Source organism: Fusarium oxysporum, chromosome VIII, assembly GCF_013085055.1.
Source record: "Fusarium oxysporum Fo47 chromosome VIII, complete sequence".
In the NCBI taxonomy this organism is placed as follows: domain Eukaryota; kingdom Fungi; phylum Ascomycota; class Sordariomycetes; order Hypocreales; family Nectriaceae; genus Fusarium; species Fusarium oxysporum.
This window is the reverse complement of record NC_072847.1, coordinates 1,305,901-1,328,303: the sequence shown is the minus strand read 5'-3', so window position 1 is coordinate 1,328,303 and position 22,403 is coordinate 1,305,901. Positions and strand designations below refer to the sequence as shown.

At 49.2% G+C, this 22,403-nt stretch overlaps 6 protein-coding genes across 6 annotated transcripts; 3 read left to right on the top strand and 3 right to left on the bottom strand.

The window, feature by feature from the left end:
- The first annotated feature begins 2,982 nt into the window (after positions 1-2,982).
- FOBCDRAFT_47249 (uncharacterized protein) lies at positions 2,983-4,885 on the top strand. The gene is made up of 3 exons (XM_031188749.3): positions 2,983-4,419; positions 4,473-4,802; positions 4,872-4,885. Exons 1-2 carry the CDS (start codon positions 3,089-3,091, stop codon positions 4,696-4,698), a joined length of 1,557 nt encoding a protein of 518 aa, XP_031036014.2. The 5' UTR covers positions 2,983-3,088; the 3' UTR covers positions 4,699-4,802; positions 4,872-4,885.
- A 656-nt stretch (positions 4,886-5,541) lies between these two features.
- FOBCDRAFT_296953 (Spc98 family-domain-containing protein) lies at positions 5,542-8,041 on the bottom strand (the record flags this gene model as incomplete). The annotated part of the gene is made up of 2 exons (XM_031188751.3): positions 5,542-7,368; positions 7,415-8,041. The coding sequence occupies 2 exons, from the start codon at positions 8,039-8,041 to the stop codon at positions 5,644-5,646; spliced, it is 2,352 nt and encodes a 783-aa protein (XP_031036016.2). The 3' UTR covers positions 5,542-5,643.
- Positions 8,042-8,693: 652 nt separating this feature from the next.
- FOBCDRAFT_296950 (senescence-associated protein-domain-containing protein) lies at positions 8,694-10,676 on the bottom strand (the record flags this gene model as incomplete). The annotated part of the gene is made up of 3 exons (XM_031188752.3): positions 10,335-10,676; positions 9,594-10,242; positions 8,694-9,541 (listed from the first exon to the last, which is right to left on the bottom strand). Exons 1-3 carry the CDS (start codon positions 10,350-10,352, stop codon positions 8,694-8,696), a joined length of 1,515 nt encoding a protein of 504 aa, XP_031036017.2. The 5' UTR covers positions 10,353-10,676.
- Positions 10,677-13,715: 3,039 nt separating this feature from the next.
- Positions 13,716-15,346, top strand: FOBCDRAFT_242551 (fungal-specific transcription factor domain-containing protein; the record flags this gene model as incomplete). Its single annotated transcript, XM_059610493.1, has 2 exons — positions 13,716-13,764; positions 13,803-15,346. 2 exons carry the CDS (start codon positions 13,716-13,718, stop codon positions 15,344-15,346), a joined length of 1,593 nt encoding a protein of 530 aa, XP_059465599.1.
- Positions 15,347-16,707: 1,361 nt separating this feature from the next.
- On the top strand, positions 16,708-20,664 carry FOBCDRAFT_229132 (C-type lectin protein). The gene is made up of 11 exons (XM_031188755.3): positions 16,708-17,417; positions 17,470-17,588; positions 17,640-17,878; positions 17,931-18,045; positions 18,094-18,107; positions 18,170-18,191; positions 18,240-18,526; positions 18,767-19,460; positions 19,519-19,594; positions 19,646-20,037; positions 20,085-20,664. Exons 1-11 carry the CDS (start codon positions 17,199-17,201, stop codon positions 20,488-20,490), a joined length of 2,583 nt encoding a protein of 860 aa, XP_031036020.2. The 5' UTR covers positions 16,708-17,198; the 3' UTR covers positions 20,491-20,664.
- On the bottom strand, positions 20,665-22,305 carry FOBCDRAFT_229128 (translation initiation factor eIF2B subunit alpha). The gene is made up of 4 exons (XM_031188760.3): positions 22,115-22,305; positions 22,016-22,064; positions 21,145-21,967; positions 20,665-21,091 (listed from the first exon to the last, which is right to left on the bottom strand). Exons 1-4 carry the CDS (start codon positions 22,134-22,136, stop codon positions 20,990-20,992), a joined length of 996 nt encoding a protein of 331 aa, XP_031036025.2. The 5' UTR covers positions 22,137-22,305; the 3' UTR covers positions 20,665-20,989.
- Positions 22,306-22,403: the final 98 nt, after the last annotated feature.

Sequence of the window (22,403 nt, the reverse complement as noted above, 5' to 3'; positions counted from 1 at the left end):
GATTGCTGCCTTCGACAAGCTGCCCCATGACATCTTGTCCAAGTATCATGGGCCAGCTCAGTCATGAATGAGTTGGCTGACCCGCCGCGTGAATCTTGACGCCGGGATGTGTATGGAGCGGGACGGGCCAGTAGTTGCAGTGAGTCAATTAAACCTATTGGTAGCTTAGCAAATCCATCTGGCGCAGCAGACAAATCGCCGAGGCTGATGCTGTAAACTGTGGATAGTGAATTTGATAATGGGCCATCAGTGATCATTTTAGGCTCTTGCCTAGCGTACCCTTGTCATGACATCTCCCTAAATAGAAGCACTTAAAACTAGTCAATGGCGGAGTAGAGGACATCGCAGCCTGGCATTCCCATTCACCACAGGCCATGTCAAAGGATGTGGCTCTGTTGAGTTGAATCGTCATTACAGCCTCGTCACCGACATTGCCAGCGAATAGATAATTTCAACCTCATTAACGAGGCAGATACGGTAGACAGAGAAGGCTGACGCGTTCGATCATGAGCTTCTAGTGTTAGCGGTAGGCCCAAACTACCTATCCAAGGTTATGTGCAACCCTGAGCGAGAAAAGACGGAGAGGTGAGATGCCGTGGGATCCAATCGGCCTTGCATATGAGATCCCGGGGTCACCAGGGTGGTCTAAGACATTCTGGATCAATGAGAGAAACCAAAGAGATCCATGAATGCTGAGTGAAGAATTGACTTGGATGGTTGAGATCAGGCTTGGTTGGTGGAAGCTGAGAATGGTAGTGGATGGTGAAGGAAACCCCAAAAATGCAAGGATCGGGCGTGATGATACACAGAGCCAGGAATAGGTAGGTAACTTCTCAAAAACTCAAATGACTCAGCAGTTTGAAGTTGATACAGTACATATTTGACGTTTGGCTGACTCGGATAGCATATGAAAAGGAAATATTTACTGTGCATGCGCATTTATGATGCCTCAGGTGGCATGTCTTAAAGCCTGAGACACCTATTATCGCGCTCTGGAGGCAGCTGGCACCTTCCGTGATGAAAATCAGACCAGCAGATGAAGGAAGGTACGGGAAGATAATCGGGAAACAATCTAGAAAAGGAGATATGACTCAAATCACCTCGTGACTTAAGCGAGGCATCATCGATAAACAACATCTCCTCATCTCGATTGCAAAGTCAGGAACTCGCTCCAAAATCAGGACAAACATCCAACAAACGAATCCTTGTTAGGCAACTGGACTTTACAGAGCCTGTCTGCCGTGCAGTACAGTACTAATGTTAGGCTATACAGTGCACATGCACGCACTCAACCAGCCGGGACGTGTTCCAGAAATCCGCGATTCCTCCTTCGGGTCATGATGCTGAGACGTTCAGTGCCAGGGCACGTTACCTACTTATTCGGATTCATCAATGATTAAGAATAAATGGGTCGTGAGCCAACACACGACGAGCCGAGTTTCAACAGCCTCGCACGCCTCGCTCCACCAAATACTGTACTGAGATACAGAGGACAAGGGCTTCGTGGGGGAACCTGAAGGGGAAGCACAGCTGGCTCTGCGTGGTGATGAAAGATTGGCGGGTGGTAACGTTAGGGGTCCTCCAAGCATGGAGAGAAACGGATCTGTGCTCCTCTACTCCGTACAGCAGGCAATGACCTCTAACAAAGCACGCAAGCGCGTTAATTATTCGGTCTTGGTCCGAGACCACCCTGAAAAAAAATCTCTGTTCTGTTGACGACCATCTTCATCGCCGCAGTCGAGACAACTCTAGTAATCAAGCTTACAGACCTCTACTGACGCTACCCTTGATCGACCACCATTTCAGTGAGATCCCATCGATCGGCGGGCATCAGAAATCCGCCATCCTGACTGAGAAACGATTATCGCCCATCACCCCAGGAAGACCGAATCGACGGGACGGAGGAAACAGCCCACCCATGGTGTGACTATGAGCTCGACATGAGCTCCAAACAGCCATTGCACCCTAGCTGTGGCCTGTCCCCGTGTGGTACACCGTCACAACGTCTTCACACGCGCACCCTCTTGCTCACTCTAGTGGCCGAGCACTGGCCGATGCGCACTAGGGATCTCATCCGGGGCAGTCGTTGACTCTGCTCCCCCACGAAAGACGTGTTGTACGGTCCGCGGATAGGACTAGAGTCATCTACTTCCTACTGTAGAGCGCTATGCCTCAGGCGCCTGTCCCCGATACAGACAGTCGGTTGTGTGTCAAAATCTGGAATGCATCGCCTGGGGTTTTCAGCCACCTACCGTTGAAGTCGCCTCCCTAAGAGTGACCAACTTTTTCTGGCGCCGTCTGTGACCCGATTGTCTGCCCACCGTTGACTTTACGGTAGCAATGGTTTAATTAATGGCAATGCAACGTATTGCTCACTCTTGCCGATACCTTACTGTCTCTTCCAGCCAACAATAATAAAGTGCAGCCCAGAGATACTAGGACTGCAACAGTGTCACTGCTAGCTGCATACAAGAGACACTAGGGGGTGTCTATTGAAGGTTAAGCACGAATCTGCGAGAAGAGGTCTGAGGCCGGGGCGAGGCGAGGCGTTTCTTCCACTTCTCACTGTCTCCCCCGCCGTGGCCCGAGTTGACAGGTGGTCCAAAAGTGGTCCGTCCCGCCAGGTTCCTGATGTGGCCTCGAGTCCAAGTCCATGCCTGAACACACTTCTTACCCCTGGCTTCTCGACAGCTCCACTGGTTGCGTATTAAGGTCAGGCTCGGTACCAAATAAGCCCCCCTCCCCACCTACGACCAACATCCGTTAATCTACCATCCATATCCATATCAAGGCAGAACCGACTTAAGGTGAAGATATATCCCTTTCAATTGTCTCCTCATCTACGCTATTATCAAATTCACGACTCTCGACTCTGACTCAACCTGATTGAAGCCGGCTGTGTCATATACCACACACTACACACAAACAAACTCAAGTATCGCTTCACCACACCCTTACTTCAGGCACCTTTACTTGAAGCTCAGTATTTACACCACTTACACGCACTCCTAAACTCTACTACTCCCTCAACACCAACCACCCTGGATACCACAACACTCCACCTTACTCAATTGACAACTATCGCACAATGACACCTGAACCATCATTACGGCGACAACGGAAAGTTGTCATCACTACATCTCCAGCCCCCTCCGATTCTGATTCACGCCGCGACTCCTACTTCTCAGAAGTTTCTCAATCAACGGCCCCTACCTCTTTCCACTCGGCTTCCGGATCTAATAACAAATGCCTTGATGTTGCTCAAGGGAACAGACCTACAACAGCTATGAAGTCAACAACCATTGAGCGCAGATTCGATACTACCTCTTCCTCTATCGCCACATACGACTCGGTCCTATCTGAAATGGCACCTTTGTGTCGAGATTTGCCAGTCGGCGGCGAAGAGGTAGAATTTGAAACTGAGGATGAGGAGGAAGAAGAAGAAGAGGAGGAAGAGGAAAGCGGCGATGAAGACGATGACGATGACGACAGAGAGGATGACCAGGAAGACGCCGACAAAGACTACATTCTATCTGACCCTGAGTCGCTTCATATCCCTCCAGTGTTGCCTCCTTATCGCGGAACCTCTAACGAACGCCCCTGTCGACCATCTACGCCCCAAGACTTCGGCCGTCTATTCCCTTCACTGGACCGACTTGCCGTACGCCATGACGATTGTACTTCGGACGGCAACATGAATCTCCGTGTCGATACCGTTGTTCCTTTTGGACATACACGACGCACGCTTGCGGTCCAGCTATTCCACCTGCGCATGCACGATCTGGCTCGCCGAGAGTTTTCTCTTCGCCGTTACTGCCGCGACTCTGGTCGAGAGGTTTGCAACTCTAAGCGTGCATATGCTCCAGCGCCGACCAGTACTGTCGCTGCAGCACGACCTGCCCTCCAAAGGTCAATGAGCTCCGCTATGCGGACGATGGCTACCCCATTTCACCGACCGACCTCTAGCAACTCTTCAATCTTCAAGTTCGGCAATGGTACCAACGCTTCTACAACTTCTGATAACGCCTCCGTATGGTCCGGTTCGCATCACACGGAGAAATCAGACTCACCAACGCCTAAACCCAAGGCACGAATGGTACCTACAAACCGAATCAAGCTCGAGTTCAGCAACTATGCTCGCGTGGATATTGCACGACGAGGTGGACGCACCAATAAGCGATACGAGTTTGAGTGGTGGGGTCACACATACGCCTGGAAGCGTGTAATTGACAAGAACCTCAATGTTGTCTCATTCCACCTCGTCCGAGATGGACATGGTGCACCCGTCGCTCATATCGTTCCTGAGATGCGAAGTCCCAACCAGATTCTGGACGATGAGATGGCTGGAGCTTGGGTTACCCCTTGCTACATCTGGATTAGTGACAGTAGCATCATCGATGCCATTACCGACGTGGCTGAGTAAGTTCATGACGAAACTCCTTGATTGTAATTTAAACTAACAAAGCTTTTAGTGTCATCATCGCCACCGGCCTTATTTCCCTGGTCGACGACTGCATTAAGGAGCGATGGCAAGCCAAGAAACCCTCACACCGAGCTATCCGCAGGGACACTGGCGATGTCAACCACGCAAACCCTCGCTCGTTTATGCACAGCTTCTTCCAGCGACGCCACTCTGAAGAACACTCTTCAAGCCATGGCGCATTAAGATTTGGACGCAAGCCCGTCGCTGCGTATTAAAGGCTAAGCGACATCGGAAATAATATCGAACACACCTGATATTCCCTATACGAACCTCTATGGAATCGTCATTAGTTCTATTTCAGAATGGATACTATATGTTGGTATAAGACCACGACTTTCATACTTCTACTTTTCTTGTTTTAACATACCTTTTATCCCGTCACGAACAGACGGACATGTACATATTTGGACTTTTTCTTGTTTTGTTATCTACTGTACTCACCCACCACAGACTGGTTGGGCTGTGAGGTTTTTGGGCGGGCATTTGCGGGATAAGAAACATCATCCCCACGATTACAGCATGCGAGGCGCTTGGGAGTTTTTGGATAGGGCTATGAGAAATGGGAAAGCCCAGCTTAGGATTGATGATCTGGCCTGGCTTGGTATTAACCGGTGTCTTTGTTTACCCCGGATTGGACTACGCCTCTTACCCCCAGATATGAAAATGGGCATGGCTTGGAGAGAATTGAATCACTACAGAATTATTGGATTGTACGAGACACATACAAAACCAGTTTACGCTATGATGAGGCTAAAGCTGCGCAATTGGGAAGAGATACAATAATGACCTGACACGAAGGCGAAATTGACAGAGTTCTTGGTGATATTGCGCAAATTTTTCTTGCAGCTGCATGTCTACTTGGTCCATTGGTATAACTCAATGCTTAGTCTCCTCCATCCACTCAATTGGGTGAGATAGAGGGAAGAAAAACCCTCATCCACCCCCATCTGCAACCCCTGTCAAGCCAGCTCGAGATGCATCGGGGGACGTGGGAATCGTGCCATCCGTAACGCCACAGATGCGGGGGAAACGTCCGTCTCTTTTCAATTTCTGCAGACGTGCCTTGGCATGAGAAAGTCTGCCATTGACGTCCATGTAAGTCTGACCAGCTTGTTATCCTATCCCACGCGATAATCGTAGAGACGCCAGAAGCGGTCGAGTTACAGCTGCTCGACATCATCGTGGCCGTCTGCTCTGCCGAACCATGTGCCAAAGTCGAGCTTCATGAGCAGACGATTGATGCCACCAACCCGTGCAGCTGTGAAGCCACCTCGTTCCTCTGCATCGTCTGTGTCCCGGGCTCTGCCGTCTCGCTGATCGTCTTCGTCTTCCTCAGTCGCAGTGGCGGGAGCTGTGTCGCCCTCCCATTCGGCTGTGAAGATGAGGTCAGATTCAAGAGCGCGAAGGGCGGCGACGACATCTTCGATGCCAGAGCGGACACTGGACTCGATGTCGTGAAGACGGCGCTTAACGTCACGCTCTTCAGACTCAAGATCGACAAAGGCATCGACTACGCCGGCATCTGTCTCGAGGTCTATAGACGTATAGATAGCGTGAAGACGATGTAGATGGGCGACGAGGTGATCAATGTGGATGAGGAGGTTATATAGAGGTTGAGTAAATGTTGGCTGAGTGAGAAGCAGACGATGAATGAGAGTACGAAGGTATAGGCGATGAGCTGTTGAAAGAGTCTGAGGATCTTGGGGAGGCGTTGAATCTCGTGCTTTGGGAGTATCATCTTGAGCTGTAGGCTTGTCATTTTCATTGCCTAGCCATAAGTCATCATACTCTTCCTCATCTGTATCAGCACCCCCTGATTCATCTTGTAATTTGGTTGGTGTTGGTGCTCTAGACTGCCCATGCTTGGGGTCATTGGCTGTCAGCCACTCATGGAAGCCCTCCCATAGCCCAGCAACAATCTCAGTCTGGAGATATGCTTCTGTTTCTGCTAGGAAGAATATGGCAGCACTTGCAGTTGTCCAAGAGCTACGCATTGAAGACGACCGAGACGTCCATCGCTTTCGGAGAAGGATAATGTGTTCCCGGTCACCTTTTGCGGTTGGATATTGACGTCTCAAGGATGTAATCTTCCAGAGATCCGTAAGTCGGATGTGCGCTCTGCGCATTGATAGTAGATAGGCGTTGATACAAGAGTATATCTGTATGTCTGATGGTGACAGTACCATATCCAGTGGTGGAGGAATCTGGATGGACAGCAAAGACGGGACAGAGAAAAGGAGGTTGCGAAAAGGCGACTCGGATAAGAGGCTTGCAGCATCACGGCTGAGACCTGAACCTGAGCCAAAATCCGTAGTCGCCTTACTCTTGGTGAGATTCAGTCGTAAAAGGTCCCGAGCAAGCTCAAGTTGTTCATCTTCCTCGGCATGTTGACCCTGCATAGATGCTAGAACAGCCCATGTCCTTGCGAGAACCGCCGCAACTTCACCCTCTTTAACCGTCACGTTCTTTAGGCCGTCACCCTTTTCGTAAGCCAAGTTATCTGCTCGCCTCCAACGACTGCGTATTTTTTCATCTGCCTCGTGGGTCAACTGCATTGCAAATTCACCACGACCGAGGAGGAAGAAATCTCGCAATAATTGTAGCATTTCCGTCACCTTGGCTAGCGGGAGGAGTTTTTGAAGCGTGTTTTCGGATAGAGATATCCGGACTGCAATGATGGCTCTCGAGAAGCTGGTGCTTTTTAGTGGGAAGGAGAGGCTGGATAATTCTTGAAGCTTTGATGATAGGTGATCTAGGCCACGAAGGCCTGAGTCAACGCTGCTCTTGACTCGGATGTGATTTAAAGATTTTCCAATGAAGAGCATGGATGAAGCTGTAGCTGGTGTCACGAATGCTGGCAATAGACTGGACCGTGATATATACTCCTGCTTCCGTTAGCAATGTTTTGCAAAGGCGCCAAACAAGACCTACCTCTTCGGATTCTTCGACCTTCTGGACGAAGAAATCATCACCTCCAAAGCTCGGAAGTCTTCCGTATAATATCCAAGCAGAAACCTGTTTCAGCCATGCTGTTTCTGCCACTGTAACAAGACTCATAGCTGTCTCTTGAACATCCCTATACCCACTCTGCAGCTCAAGTCGTAGACGATCCATGAGCTGAGCACCGTGGCATGTCTCCCCCTTCTTATTCTTCGCCAGTATAAACTGCACCATCTCCCAAAGCCACTCCATCCTCCTAGTCCAGTCCTTAAACTCGCCTATCACCGCCGTCAACGGCACAATATTATAAGCTCCCACAAGATCCGGGTCATCTTGTAATATGCTCGCCTCGACATCGAGAACTTTGCGCTGGAAGGCTGCTAGATGTATGGAGTCTATGGCTGTTGCGACGGCTCGGCAGATGGTCGAGGGGTGCGAGTTCGCTACTTGGGCCGTGTAGCTGATGAGTTTGATGTGGACGTCGCTGAGGTGGGCGGCTGAGGCGAGGAGTTGGCGCTCGGCTGGTGATACGCCGGAGAGGGCATGAGGCTGAGTCGCATCGGTTCGTAGGAGGGGGGAGGGATGTCCCGAGAGGGAGAGTAGGATTTCGTGGAGCATGACTGTGGTTCTGGTTCGGAGCTTGGTATAATTAGCGGTGATGCTTTATAGGACGATAATGGTAGGAAACGTACCGATCCTGAGCTTTTCTTAACCTCATAGAATTCCCGATATCACGTAAGGTAATTATAATAACACCAAGAAGCTCAAAGCGGCACATGAACCAAGCAGTCGTGCGTCTGGTATGTATTGTTGATGATGTTGATCTTGAAGATTTATCCAAAGCTCCAAATTTGAGCCTTGACAACCAATCGCGGGCGTTCAGCCAAATCCAAGCTCAGACGGAAAGGCTTCTCGTTTATTGTGACTATTGAGCTCTTTAGGCTTCAACATAGCGCGACATTGATGAGAAGAAATCAATATTTTATCGAATTCGAGGTGAAGCTCCAAAGAGCGCGACGCGAAGGTCGTAGCTGCCCCACGATCTACCGTGAACTTGATAGTTCATACTGTGCTGCCGACTCACCTACACCAGTGTTCAAACCTCATGTTTAACACTATTCGCCACAGCTCAATTGAAAGGTTTCTACTCAAATCTTACAGCTTTTCAGAACTAAACAAATGATTGATCCGCATTACCGCCCAGCAAAATGTTCAAATAGACCACACCAAATCAAGTCACAAGTCTTCGCTATTCCGATATCGTCACCCCTCAGTAATGTCCCTTGGCAGGCTTCTTGCCATTGGGGTCATATCCACTGGCGACACTCACATTATCACCATATGTGCTGTGTGAGCCCTGACCATTGCCCTCTCTTGTCTCGAAGTTAGGCTTGTTATCAGTACCTCCCACGATGATCTCACCACCACCCTTGACCTTGCCAACTACCATGCCCTTAGCAACACTCTTGAGGATGGCACGTCGAGATACACCTGTCACATCAATGTAGACAAGTCCCACGTTCTTAACACCGCCGCCAAGATTGCGCGACAACTCACCAGCCTCCTCACCCCAGCGGTGGCCGACAACAGTTGTCACGCTGGATGATGTGCCGGTGAGTAGATTGCGACCGGCTTGCTCAATACCGTCAACGACAGTATTGAAGGCCATCAAGCTCTTGTTCAGAACACCTGGTTTGTAGGTATCGATCGCATTACCGTCCTTGTCATAACCTCTGGCTCTACCATCTTTGCGACGAGTGACAGTTGCACCCAGGTTCTGTGCCATGTTGCCGATAGTGCCCACAGTGGTTGCCGAAAATGTGGCTGCTTTGTTAGAGAAGTTGTTGATCCGGCGAATATGCGCATGCGTTGTAGGTGCAAATGTCACAGGCTTGGCGAGAGGCTTTGTGTTCTTGGTGAAGTTATCGGCTTGGCTCTGAAGGGTTCTAGAGACAACATCGGAAGTTGTGACGATAAGGCGAGATGCCTTGCTTGCACTATTCACAATGGTTGACTTTTTATAGGCAGGGTGCATGTCCATCTCAGCCCATGGCTGCGACACAGGCTGCACAGAAATGTTCTGGCCACCATCGGTAGGAAGAGCAATCTCGACAGGTTCTGCGCTAATGTCAGCAACCTAAAGCATGAGTATCAATTTTGCAGTCCATACCTTTGGAACCGGGTTTGATTTTGCTGTCTTCCACCACTTGATAGCTATCGGTCAACTCACCAAGGACGCTGCCGTCTTCCTCATCGATAAGAACAATCCTGCCTCCAGTATGCGAGCTATGGCTGCCCTGGACATAACCTTCTCCGGGGTTATAGTCAGCCGGGTTGTAAGCGGGGAGTTGCTCGCCAGCTGCTTCGCGCGCCTTAGCTTGGGCCTTCTCGGAGGGTCTTGGAGGCTGAGGAGGAGCTGCTCGTTCAAGGAAAGCAGTGCACTGGGCGAGGATGGTCTCGAAAGTATCGACATCTTCCTGAACACCCGGCCTGGAGTTGGTGGGAGGGAATTCGATCCTGGTGAAAGCGCCGCTATCGGGGCCGAGATCCCAGCGAGGAATCAAATAGCTCGTAGGTGGTTGGTGGTAGATCTGGGTCGTAGCGGGAAGAGGAAGGTCGAGCTCAGGAGGCAGGTGAAGGTGCAGGTAGAAGTCCTCCTCGCCATCAGAGCCGCTGCCTGAAGGTTCGACAAAGCCAGATGAGGTCGGGACCATGAGGAGGGACAGGGTCTGAGGTCCTGAGGGAGTGAGGGACTGCTCTTTGCCATTGGTAATGTGATAGGCGTTGATGCCCTCTACAGCGTAGAGGAGCTTCGGATCCTATTCGAGATTTTGTCAGTATCATGAGTGGCGGCAAAGGGAGAACGCCATGGGCATGCCATGATGCGCCTGAGGTGTATTCTCGGACTTACATTATGTCCAGAAGACATGTTTGCGATTACCTGGTCTTGGTATGAAATGGAAAAAAGATACAATCTTGGTACTATGCAATGCAAAAAGAAGAACAAGTTTAGGACAACGAGTAGAAGACAAGAAAAGGGGAGAGTTGTTGAAATCCTGGAACTTGGAAGGTCGCAAGACGTTATGTGATGGAGGGGTCGGGTTCAGGTTCAGGTTTATGTTTAGCAGCTTATGACAACAGCAGCATCATTCGATCCACCAGCAAGAAACACAATTCAAGACAAGCGCGATGCGCGTCAATGCAATGCGACAGAGCTATAACTTGGGCGGCTGTTGCAGGAGCTTGATTTGAAGAGCTGTGTGATCTAGCGTATCCTCATCAAAGAGGGTGGGCGTCTGTCGGCGCTTAAATTCGTGCGGTGAGAAGCTCTATTGACGAGCTGTGAGGCCTCTTGAGGCGATCGACGTCATTCATTGGTTGGGGGGAGCAAATGATCCTGGCATCGCGGTATCGCCACTCACTGGGGAGTGACATTGTTCTAGGTCTGGCCATTCTGAGTCAGTTTTGAGTCTAGGGAGTAGACACATGAAAGAGAATATTTTCTTTGTTGGGGTAAACACTGTCGTCTCATGATGGGATCAAAAGACAATTTAGAGGTTGATTGCGTGTGCACATGGGCGAAGCACTTAAGCTTAAAGTCCCTGGCTTTTGCTTCAGAGGGTCCAGACTCTCTTGGAGTTTAGTCCATCTTGGCGTTGTAACGGGGCATGGATCTTGATGGCAGTCGGCAATTGGCAGTGACATTCAGGAGCTCTTTGGGAGGCAGCATTTTGCCGTCCAACATAAACATTGCCCACGCGAATATCGAGGCGCATTTCGGGATTATGATGAACCGAGTTTGTTTTTGACTTTGAGAGGCAACATCCATGGATCTCTTTGATAGAAGATGTGTTAGGTAATCAGTCTATCTGGCTTAAAGGTGATTGAAGCAGGTTGCGAAAAATACCAGGTCACTTATCAAAGAGTCTGCTAGCTTTTCCCTAAAACAACCTTTGACGTGTGTAAGCATTTTTATCACCTGGGATCAAAGCTGTTCTCTTTTGACCTTCTTCAACGTCCCGTGTCCGCCTCCGTGCCCACAGCTCGAATTTGTCTCCCGTCCCCATAACCCCATAGACTTGTTCCCGACTTTTCAGCCTTCAATGTCTTTTGATGATGGGGTTCCGTATGGATACCCAAAGCCAGATTTAAAAGTCTGGAGCGTCTTGTAGTTGGATATACGTTGGTAATAAATTGCTGCTCTCATTTCAGTTGCCAGTTACGGTCATCACGCTATGACTCGGCCGAAGAAGCTACGGAGGCTAATCCGATCCAGCACTCATATCGGATGTACTTCCATTTGCCCTTCTACATTCATTCTGTATCGTTATATTTCCAGCTCTGATAAACTACCACGGCTGACCTGGCAGATATATAACTATACGGGTCGATAGTTGATCTCAAATATGCATCGACCTGTAAGGTATTGTAGCGGCATCTGGGAACTATCAACGGAGAATTGAGGCTCATCCACTTCAATTCAACATCGAGACCCCCACTCAGGCTAAGAAGACGGCCGGCGGCGACTGTCTCTTTTATCATGTTGTTTTACCCCATCATTACGTAGCGATATATTCTCCATATCTTCAACCCCATATAGTTCCCACATCGGCGTACCTAAACCTCCAAGGACCCCAGCGGCGACTTAGCCCAAAAAGTTGTTCTTCGTTGGATAAATCTTGTTCCTGAGCAATTCCAAAGACATATGTCGGAAGAGTTGCGCAAGAACACGCAAGTCAGCTATGAGGAACACAATGAGGAACTCAACTCCGCTAACAAACTGACGAGTCAAAGCAATTTGAACTGTCAATGTGTCTGTCGTCACTTATAAGTTCATCTTGGACGTTTAAAGTTGCGCGATCCTTGAGGCTCTGCTACAGAAATGTCAAACTCGGATTTACGGCTACGGACACTCGGAATTGACACACTAATTTAGTTTTCCCTGCTTTCCTAGCGTAACCGGCGCCTTTTGATGGGCATATTTCCGTAAAAAGTCCTGTTTCGGCGCCCTCAGACTACATCTCCAGCAACAGTGAGAGCAGGAATGGATCCATGATACCTTGTCTAGTAGCTTCTCGCTTGTCACTTTGCCCAGATTTATGCATTTCCGGCATAGATATTACCATGCCAGGACTAGTTAATCGGGTGCGTGGACCGATGATGGGATCTCATAAGTCGGCTTGACAATATGAAAGTCGGCCCGGGGATCTCATTTCGTCTTCCTTTTCTATATGCAGCTTGCGATCCTTGCTAGATCAGTAGTTCCCTGGGCTTAGTTTTACATAAGTACTAATGTAGCCCATTCAAAGTGTCGACTTGCCAGTTCTTGCTTCGTTATTTTACATTGATGAAATCTCCAAAGTTGACGCTTTCTTGACATATTGTTCCTCCTTCTCAAGACCTTTGCTCAAATAACCGTCTTTATTGACTTCTAAAAAGAGGTCATCAAGTCTCTGATCTAACTCTGCACAAGAAAGACAGCTCTGTAAGAGCACCGAAATCGGCAAAATAGCTTCTCAGCTCCGCATTCAGTCTATACTCTCACCTACGGACCCAGAGGGTGACAAAGAATCCAACGCATCTCCAAAAGCTTCAATAACTTCGAAAAGAAAGCTCGAAGAATTATCCTCAGCCCAAGAGGGCACGTCACCGGCGTCAATCTGGTATGCTCAACATGACGAGCAGTATAGACCTGATGCCGGTGATGATAACTCTCCGGGTAGACTCACGCCAGCCACCTCTGATGAGAAAGCTGGAAGGAGAGGATCACGAATAAAACAGCCGATTCGATCTAGCATTGCTTGTCTGCGATGTCGAAGATCAAAGATCAAGTGTGACAATGATGGAGGCAATAGCCCGTGCGACACGTGTGTTAAAGGAGGACATCAGTGTCAATATCCAGAAGCAGTTCCTCCTCCGCCAAAACGAAACGATTCCCCTCCAACAGGGAAGCCCGAAAAAGAACCACAGCAGGAGAAAAAGCGAACCAGGAAGGGAGATGATATACCCAAATGGAGCTGCAAAAGATCAGCCGTATACGCAGCCGAAGTTCTCGCATATCCCTTTTTAACGACGGAACTATGGGATCGGTTGCTCAACATTTACAAACTACACTATGCCACAGAATTACCTTTTCTTCACTTGCCATCTTTGAAGGAGAAAATGAGCAGTGGATCAGTCCAAGGAAAGAATTATTCACCAGAACTGAACTTGATCCTGCTTGGTATCTTGACGCTTACAGCCCGTTTTCATCCCGATCTGGTACGGTATGTAACACATTTACCAAGTCAACATGGCACAAATATCCGATCTTCCGCCTCCAAAACCAATTCAGGACCGTTGTACGCCTCGGACTTCTTTGCCACTGCACTCACAACAGCTCTGGGCCCGCTAAGGACAGTCATGGTTACTCTCACGGTTGAAAGAATACAGTCTTTCCTGATGCTTGGATTATTCGAATGGAGTCAAGAGAATGCCCCGAGTGCTTGGATGTATCTTGGGATAGCCATTCGCATGGCCAAGCTGATGAGGCTAGAGCAAGATGACCGGCGAATGGCTATACTGGAAAACCAGGCATCCGACACAAAACGATTCGAGAAGAGGTCGCCAGAGATTTCGATAATAAGAGAGACACGTCGACGGACAATGTATAGCTGTTTCATTCTTGATCGTCTGATGAGCTTCGGGAGCGAGCGACCGCTAAGCATTGCAGTCGAGAGCATGTTGATCCAGTTGCCATGCTCTGAAATGGCTTATGACCTGTCTCTTGAAGTCTACACTGGACTATTACAACCATACGGAGCATCGAGCCAGCCTCAGATCAACGATGATAGCACGTTGAGCCGATTTATCAATTTGGTCGAAATATGGGGCGAGATTTCGAGGTACAGTTCGATGGGTGGCCGGTTACAAGAAACGCATCCCCCGTGGGACCCCAGGTCGACTTTCTACAAGTTACAAGAGAAGACAAATGCGTTCAACGAAGATCTACCTGGCACTTTCACATTATCTCGGCAGAACTACTACCGACATGATAACCACCAGGCTACCAGCACCTATGTGTCTCTACATATGCTGGCTTCAGTTTGTCAAATTGTTCTCAACCGGGAATATCTCCCGTTTCTCCCCCTGCGATCCCGCGGGCCTCAGGGACCTCCCATAGGCAACCAAACTGTACTCAACTTTGCACCAGATCGATTCTGGGAAGAGAGCGCAGAAGATGTTTTCCAAGCATCCCGTAACATCACCGACCTGGTTGGTCTCTGCAAGGAGAAGCTGCCTCTGTCCTCGCTGTCGATATTCTCTATCTGGCTCGCTGGGTTCATGTCTGTCTATGCTCACCATTTTCCGCAGATTGATACGAGCCATCGATTGAGGAGTGAACAGGCTGAGAGTCCCCATACGGGAGAGAATTTGAGTATGCTTGAACAGGGACAGGCTGGGACAGTTTGTCAGGCATTGCGAAGAGCCGCAACTTACTTGCCCAGCGCTCAAAGATACCTGGATAATCTTGAGGCGGTAGACCGGTGTTTTACACAAGCAAAGAACTCGACGCATGGATCACTAAGTCTTAGGCTTGGCGAAGTTGGCCACGGTAGCGAACTCAACCAGACAGGATCGCAAGATAAACAACGACGAGGAGTATATGATATGCATCGCACAAGCAGAAGCCCTATGTCAGCGTCTCCGAAAACGAGAAACTCACATCGGCCCATGCTGGAAGAACCCCCCAAACCCACCTCTTCAACGTCAAAGAGTCAACTCTCGCTGCTGGGGATTGATGAAGGACCGCTGGCAATGGATACACCGAAGCTCTTCGTGGACAATATTGAGACCTTGGAGTCGCAACGGATGAGTTGGGTATTGAATGATCTAGAGGCCTTCTCGGGCGCAGGATCATTAAGAGTTGCCTTCCTGGGATAAATAGATGCTCGGTTTTGGAGTTCTTTTTGGTATTTCGATACGGCGAATCCGTGTATAATAAATTAAGGGCCAGAATAGAGGTTATGGGATGATTATTTGGGCGCATTTCAGGTAGACTGGCGGTAGTAGCATTGGCCTTTTGGCATCTGGCATTTTATATACCCCTGTGCAACGAGTGTATTTATAGCACGTAAGATGAATCAAGTGAGTTTTCGCAGTGAAGCTTTGATTCAAGGTAATAGAGCGTTGAGACTGAGGCGGGAAGCATCTTGACATCAAGCGAGAGCAAGTCTGCCAACATGTGCCTTCCCTGGCTGGACCTTCCACGAACAGTCTGCAATCAGTCAATTCTCATTCATAATCAAGGGACCTTTCTTTCTCTCCACTCTCAATACCATAGACAGACATCCAATGCTTGGATGTGATATGAAATCCTTCCACAAACAAATATTGACGTACCGGTCCGAATCGCATAGACTCGGTACACAACTGACGTTACCGCTGAGAAATAAGGCGGTCGTCCGGCTTTCAATTTGGCAATACTGATCACTCATCATTTCCGATACTTCGAGGTTACACGACAGCAAACTTTTAACGAGCCCGCTTACTTATAGCATGACGTCCGGATCAAGTCACTAATGGATCGCCAAGACCGGCAAATGCAAGTCACTGCGCCTAGTGCTCACCCTTTGTCTGCTGCTTCCAAATCCAGATGTCTTAGTGGACAGCCAAGCTACCAAGAGGGGCCAACAGCTGGCATCTGCGGCAGCTTCGCGGGGTTCCTCGCAAACCAGCTTCAATAAGTCCCATCTTATCGAGATATGAGCGAATCCCGTCCCATGTACAATCGACAACAGACAAGTCGATGACCCGTACAAACCGGTTTACGAGGCAGGGCTTACATATGTACAGTACTTTGCTTCTTGCGGCTCAAAGAAAACCTGTACCGAGGCTCTGCAGGGAATCGATTTGGGCAGGCTAAGGTACCTTGGCTGAGCAGAGACAGCCTAAGGTACAGATCTCCGTTGCTTCAAAACATCTGGGGTAAGCTCTCAGATCACGCAACATAAGGCTGAAGTTCCGAAACACCATGCAAGACGACGAGCAACATTTATAGACCCTTAAAGCCCCAATATCGACTAGAACATCTGGTTCCAACGTGTTCTTCTACCGAACGATCGCCTCTCGACCCATCAAAGCTCAAGCTCAGACCTGGCCTGGTGAGCTTCCACATCGACATCACCTCCCACGCGCGTGGGGCGTGGGGCTTGACTCTCGTGATTGATTTGCCAGTTCTTCGTCTCTCTCCCACCTTCGCTCCACAAGTGCTGATGTCTCCCAGTTTGAGAATGCATGTCATGACAAACTTATTTCAGAATTGTTCACATGGAGAAGGCAGCAGGTCGTCAGTACATACGTAGCCTACATCCGCCGCGCCGAAGCTTGTGTGAGGAGGGCCATTTGCTTTCTTTGAGGCACAGCCGGCTTCCCCTTGCGATCCAAGTGGACCGTGGTTCCTGGCGCAGAGTCTCATCGTTAGACCGTTCGATGTTATGACGATTCGCTGAACTAAGAATAGTGTACCATCCCCCGCGTTGTTTGGATATCCTGCCCGACCGGTTCAATCAAGCCATGAGGAGTCGTCCGAGCTATTCTCCACTGGGGAGGCCAAAGTGTTCAGGTACCTTGGAGCTATTGAGATGGTGGGAAGACTATTAACAAGAGCCACGCCCTTTGAGACGATTCTTGTTGCAGCTTATAAACCATATATTCCCCGTCCCTCTGCATCTATCAAGCATCAAACCCCGACCTGAAGCCATACTTTGTTTGTTAAACCTGTGTTTGCTTTGCAATGCCTTCCATCACAGCGTCTTCAGCTACTCCTCAAAGGGTAAAGCCGACGACCGCCAAGCCATCGTCAACTTTGCCCAGTATTATTGATATTCGTGGTGAACATGTCGAAATCAACCTGAAAGACCAAATTGCTTCTATGTTTAACCCTGACGAGGGCCCAAGGAAGCTTCCAACCCTTCTTCTATATAACGAGAAAGGGCTACAGATATTCGAGGACGTATGTTGATTCTGTTGAGAGATCCCCGTTGCTGTTACTCATACTACTCCAGATCACGTATCTGGATGAGTATTACTTGACAAACTATGAAATTGAGATCCTGAAGAAGTCCTCTGCGGAGATCGCCAGTCAGATCCCAGAGGGTTCGATGGTGATTGAGCTGGGAAGCGGGTTGGTCAATTTCCCCATGACTTGAGACATCATTCACTAATTGTGAGAAAGAAACCTTCGCAAGGTCTGTCTCCTTCTACAGGCATTCGAGGAACTTAAAAAGCCCATCCAGTATTTTGCTCTTGACTTATCTCTCAAAGAGCTTGAACGGACTCTGGCTCAAGTTCCTGAGTTCAAGTATGTCTCATGCCATGGTCTTCATGGTACATACGATGATGGGAGGGAATGGCTCAAGCATCCTTCTCTCACGAGCCGCTCAAAGTGCATTATCCACCTCGGCTCCAGTATTGGTGCGTCTACACCGGTCGTTCAAGTTTCAAGGTGCTAACGTGAGAATTACAGGCAACTTCACCCGAGACGGCGCAGCTGATTTCTTGGGAGGGTTTGCAGAAGTACTCACACCATCTGATTCCATGATCGTTGCTGTAGACTCTTGCAGCAACCCGGCACAGGTCTAGTAAGTCAACGATGTTGCTTGTTGTAAGCAATACTAACATCTGTATAGCCATGCATACAACGGTACGTTGCAATTCAGCGCTGAGCACACAATTCGATGTTAATGCCGCAGTTCTCTAATACAGACTCCAAGGGGGTAACCCATCAGTAAGCTGATTGGCTCTACCTGGTTGATTGGAAACTGACATCATGTAGATTCGTTCTGAATGGTCTCCAAAATGCCAATGAGATCCTTGGTGAAGAGGCCTTCAACACGGATGAGTGGAGGGTCATCGGTGAGTATGTCTATGACGTTGAAGGTGGAAGACATCAGGCCTTCCTCTCTCCCACCCGGCCAACGGATGCTCTCGGATCGAGAGTTTTGCCTCATGAGCGCATAGAGATCGAGCAAAGCCTCAAATATTCCGAAGCAGAGAAGGACAAGCTCTGGAAACTTGCAGGCTTGACCGAGATGGGTCGATGGAGCCGGGGAGACGAGTACGGTAGGTCACATTCTCTTATGATACATGTCCCACCCAAAACACGCGATCAGAGGCCTTTGGATCATGCATCCCCAGACTACCCCGCGAATGGTACCAAAGGAGGGTTTCCCTTTCCAGCTGAGCCGGCAGCATGAGTCCAAACTCGGGAACGGACCCATATGACGTGGGGGTACATGCTCCAAGCTGAAGTTATATCGAGAATACAGAGAATCTGGTGACACGAGACTAACAATTCTTTAGGTCTTCATTTTCTGCAAAAGTCCAGTATGCCGTTCAGCCGGATCCCTTCTCTCTACGCCGCAGAGCCACTGCCAACAGTCCAAGACTGGAAAGCACTTTGGAAAGCATGGGATGTAGTAACCAAGGATATGATGCCAGATGAAGAGCTCCAGGAGAAGCCAATCAAGCTACGAAATGCATGCATTTTCTACCTTGGTCATATTCCGACCTTCCTCGATATCCAGTTGACCAAAACGACTGGAAATGCCCCAACTGAACCTGCAACCTACTACTCCATCTTTGAGCGAGGTATTGACCCTGATGTGGATAATCCAGAGCATTGCCATACTCACTCTGAAATTCCTGATGAATGGCCGTTGGTTCAAGAGATCATGATCTACCAAGACAGGGTCAGATCTCGTCTTCAGAACCTGTACAAAAATGGCCAAGACAAGATTTCTCGAGACATTGGTCGAGCTATATGGGTTGGCTTCGAGCATGAGTTGATGCATATCGAGACCCTGCTCTATATGATGCTCCAGAGTGACAGAACGCTTCCACCTCCGCATACCGTACAGCCTGATTTTGCAAAACTGGCTCAGCAAGCACATGAGGCTAGGGTTCCTAACCAATGGTTTGATGTACCTGAGCAAACCATCACTCTGGGAATGGATGATCCCGAGGATGGTACTGATAATTCGCGCCATTTTGGCTGGTAAGTCTAAATCGGTATGCTTATTTAAGGGTCAATCGTGACTGACTTTATCGAACAGGGATAATGAGAAGCCTGAGCGACAGACAAAAGTCCATGCCTTCCGAGCTCAGGGCAGAGCTATCACCAATGAAGAGGTATGCGCAATTCGTCTTCGAGGTGTCCTCTAGTCCTAATCAAAGTCACAGTATGCCCAGTATTTGTACAACTCCAAGATCGAGCATATCCCAGCCTCATGGTCTTCCGTTACAAACGCTTACACAAACGGCGCCACTAACGGCAGTCATGCCAATGGAAACTCGAATGGTTACTCTAATGGAAATGGCCACCACGCAAGCCAGGTCCCGGATTCATTCATTCAGGATAAGTTTGTCAAAACGGTATATGGTCTGGTTCCTCTCAAGTACGCTCTTGACTGGCCTGTCTTTGCTTCTTACGACGAGCTCGCTGGTTGTGCAGCATGGATGGGCGGCCGTATTCCAACTTTTGAAGAAGCTAAGAGCATCTATGCGCATGTTAACAAGCAGAAGAGAGCCGAGGCCGAGCGCACCTTATCAAAGACGGTCCCTGCAGTCAATGGGTAAGTCCATCAAAATCGTTTACTCTTTCAAGAATAATAAGTGGCAGTCACCTTGTCAACGACGGCGTCGAAGAGACCCCGCCATCCAACTCCTCCGCTTTGGTCAAGGATAGCTCTTCCGAGCTATTCTTTGATCTTACGGGAGCCAACGTTGGTTTCCGTCACTGGCATCCTATACCAGTTACTTCCCGAGGCAACAAGCTTGCGGGCCAGTCGGAGATGGGCGGCGTCTGGGAATGGACGAGCTCATCACTTGAGCGACATGAGGGTTTTGAGCCCATGTCGCTCTATCCTCTCTACACGACTGATTTCTTCGATGGCAAGCATAACGTCGTCTTGGGTGGTTCGTGGGCCACACATCCACGCATTGCAGGACGAGCTAGTTTCGTCAACTGGTACCAGAGGAACTATCCCTACGCATGGGTGGGAGCTAGATTGGTCCGAGATGTTTAGGCATCTAGACTAGAGCATTTGTTCCTATGTATACGAATGGTTTCATATTATAAACGAGCCGTTGGGACGGATTATGAACTACCGGAGTTCGATTATTTATATGGGCCCAGGTTGTTACGAGAGGAATCTGAAGGAGGATAGTCACTCCCTGAGGAAGCAAATGTATTATTCATGCCCATTTCTATTTTAGTCCTATGTTTTGAACTCCTTACCGAAACCAGCTACTCTGCGATGATAGCAAATGTTGTCTCTTGCAACGTCATTGCCTTAGGATATCAACCATTATGTATATCCGTTCCAAATTTCAGGGTGACACTTGTGAAATCAGCCATAGTAAGGAGTTTTCATCCTGTTCCCAAACCGTCATGAGCTCATGTTTCGTGAAGGCTCTTGATAATAGTGCAATTGTTCCAAATAATTAGGTCAATGAATGAAAACACACCATTCTGACTCTAACATTAGAATGGACGCGGCGCTGCCAGTTCTTTGACCATTTCTCTCAACCGTTGAGACTACCATAGATATCGAGAAGCTGCTCAAACACATAGCCAGGAAGCTTAATCCCATTCTCTGTGATGAGCTTAGAAATGAGGTCAGGGGGCTGTTTAATTCGTTAGCGACTCGATCGAGAGCTATGGTTTGGGAATCACATACGGTAAAGTCGACAGCATCGACTATATCCTTACTCTTGTTATCAACACTGAAGTCCAGGATTTCCTGCTTAAAGCCAATATCCCGTTGATCCATGACAAACTTGCGCGCAAACTTGTGTGTTTCGGCAGCAACGTAGAACGGGAGACCAGCTTGAGCAGCCAGCTTAGAAAGCTGAAGTGTACCCATTCGAGAGATGATACCGCCGTTGGATGTGACAGCCTCAGCACCCACAATCACCATATCGACCTGGCGCAGAAGACCCATGACATAAGCCACTGAAGCCTCTGCGATCTCGGCAACGGGAATGCCCTTTGAGCGAAGCTCGCGCACTATGCGATCACTCTCCTCAACACGGGTTTCCTCGCGCACGTAGATAACCTTGAATTTGGCTGCGCCGAGGTTTTGCACCGCACGCTCCAGAATTCCAACGACTGATCGCGAGGCACCGTGTGTGAGAATACATTGGCCCTCGTGAATCAGTCTCCATCCTGCGTCTGCAATGCCTTCTCGCGCGGCATTAGCACGCTGGGCAAAGAGGCGTCCGTTTCGGAGAAGATGTTGCCTCACGGCCTCGAAGCTGCCATCCTGTTGACGAAGTGACGAGACGAGGTACTGAAGAAAGAGATCGGTTCCGGCGGAAAGGGGTACGGGGTTCGCAACGGAGGCTTTGAGACGATCGGAGTGCGCTTTGACGGTGTCGAGGATCTCGAAAACGGTGGTAGAAGGGTGGGCGTTAAGAAGAGCGATTAGGGACTCGATGGCGGCGACTGGCTTGGTGAGGTATGGGTCTGAAGCAAGAAGGCCTCGATATGTTTCGACGATACTGGCAGATTGTTAGACGAGTAAAGAACAGGTGACTTTGGGGACGGACTCGAAATCCGAGGTTGAAGAAGCCTGAGGTTGCTCAGCCGGAGCAGCGGCTTAGATGAGTTAGCAAGGAGACAGGTGTTCGCAGTATAGAGTAGCCAACCTGTTGTATCGACCGTAGTCATAATAAAGTGTGTGTAAAACGCCGGGGAGTAGGTATTTGGAGTTGAGATGATACTATTCCCAATCCTGGGATCTTTGGAGGGGAATTTTCGAGGCGTTTGTGAGTCAATCAATCTCTCGGAGCTGGTTTGGCGGGGTGAAGTGGGGAGCGGGGCCGAAAGTGACAGCACTGCTTAATTACAGGTCGTTTATAGTTGAGGTCCCCTGTAAGTGCCCCCCAAGGATAGAGAAGTGCCTCTCTGATGTGCAGTAGCAAGCAGCGTTCTAGA

Bases quoted from the DNA above. Each gene is read 5' to 3' on its own strand.
- FOBCDRAFT_47249 (XM_031188749.3), top strand. From the start codon at position 3,089: ATGACACCTGAACCATCATTACGGCGACAACGGAAAGTTGTCATCACT. The intron at 4,420-4,472 runs GTAAGTTCATGA...CAAAGCTTTTAG, and splicing joins GCCATTACCGACGTGGCTGA to TGTCATCATCGCCACCGGCC.
- FOBCDRAFT_229132 (XM_031188755.3), top strand. From the start codon at position 17,199: ATGCCTTCCATCACAGCGTCTTCAGCTACTCCTCAAAGGGTAAAGCCG. The intron at 18,192-18,239 runs GTAAGCTGATTG...GACATCATGTAG, and splicing joins TCCAAGGGGGTAACCCATCA to ATTCGTTCTGAATGGTCTCC. The intron at 18,527-18,766 runs GTAGGTCACATT...ACAATTCTTTAG, and splicing joins GAGCCGGGGAGACGAGTACG to GTCTTCATTTTCTGCAAAAG.
- FOBCDRAFT_229128 (XM_031188760.3), bottom strand. From the start codon at position 22,136: ATGACTACGGTCGATACAACAG. The intron at 22,065-22,114 runs GTTGGCTACTCT...AACTCATCTAAG, and splicing joins GACTACGGTCGATACAACAG to CCGCTGCTCCGGCTGAGCAA. The intron at 21,092-21,144 runs GTATGTGATTCC...CGAATTAAACAG, and splicing joins TCGATGCTGTCGACTTTACC to CCCCCTGACCTCATTTCTAA.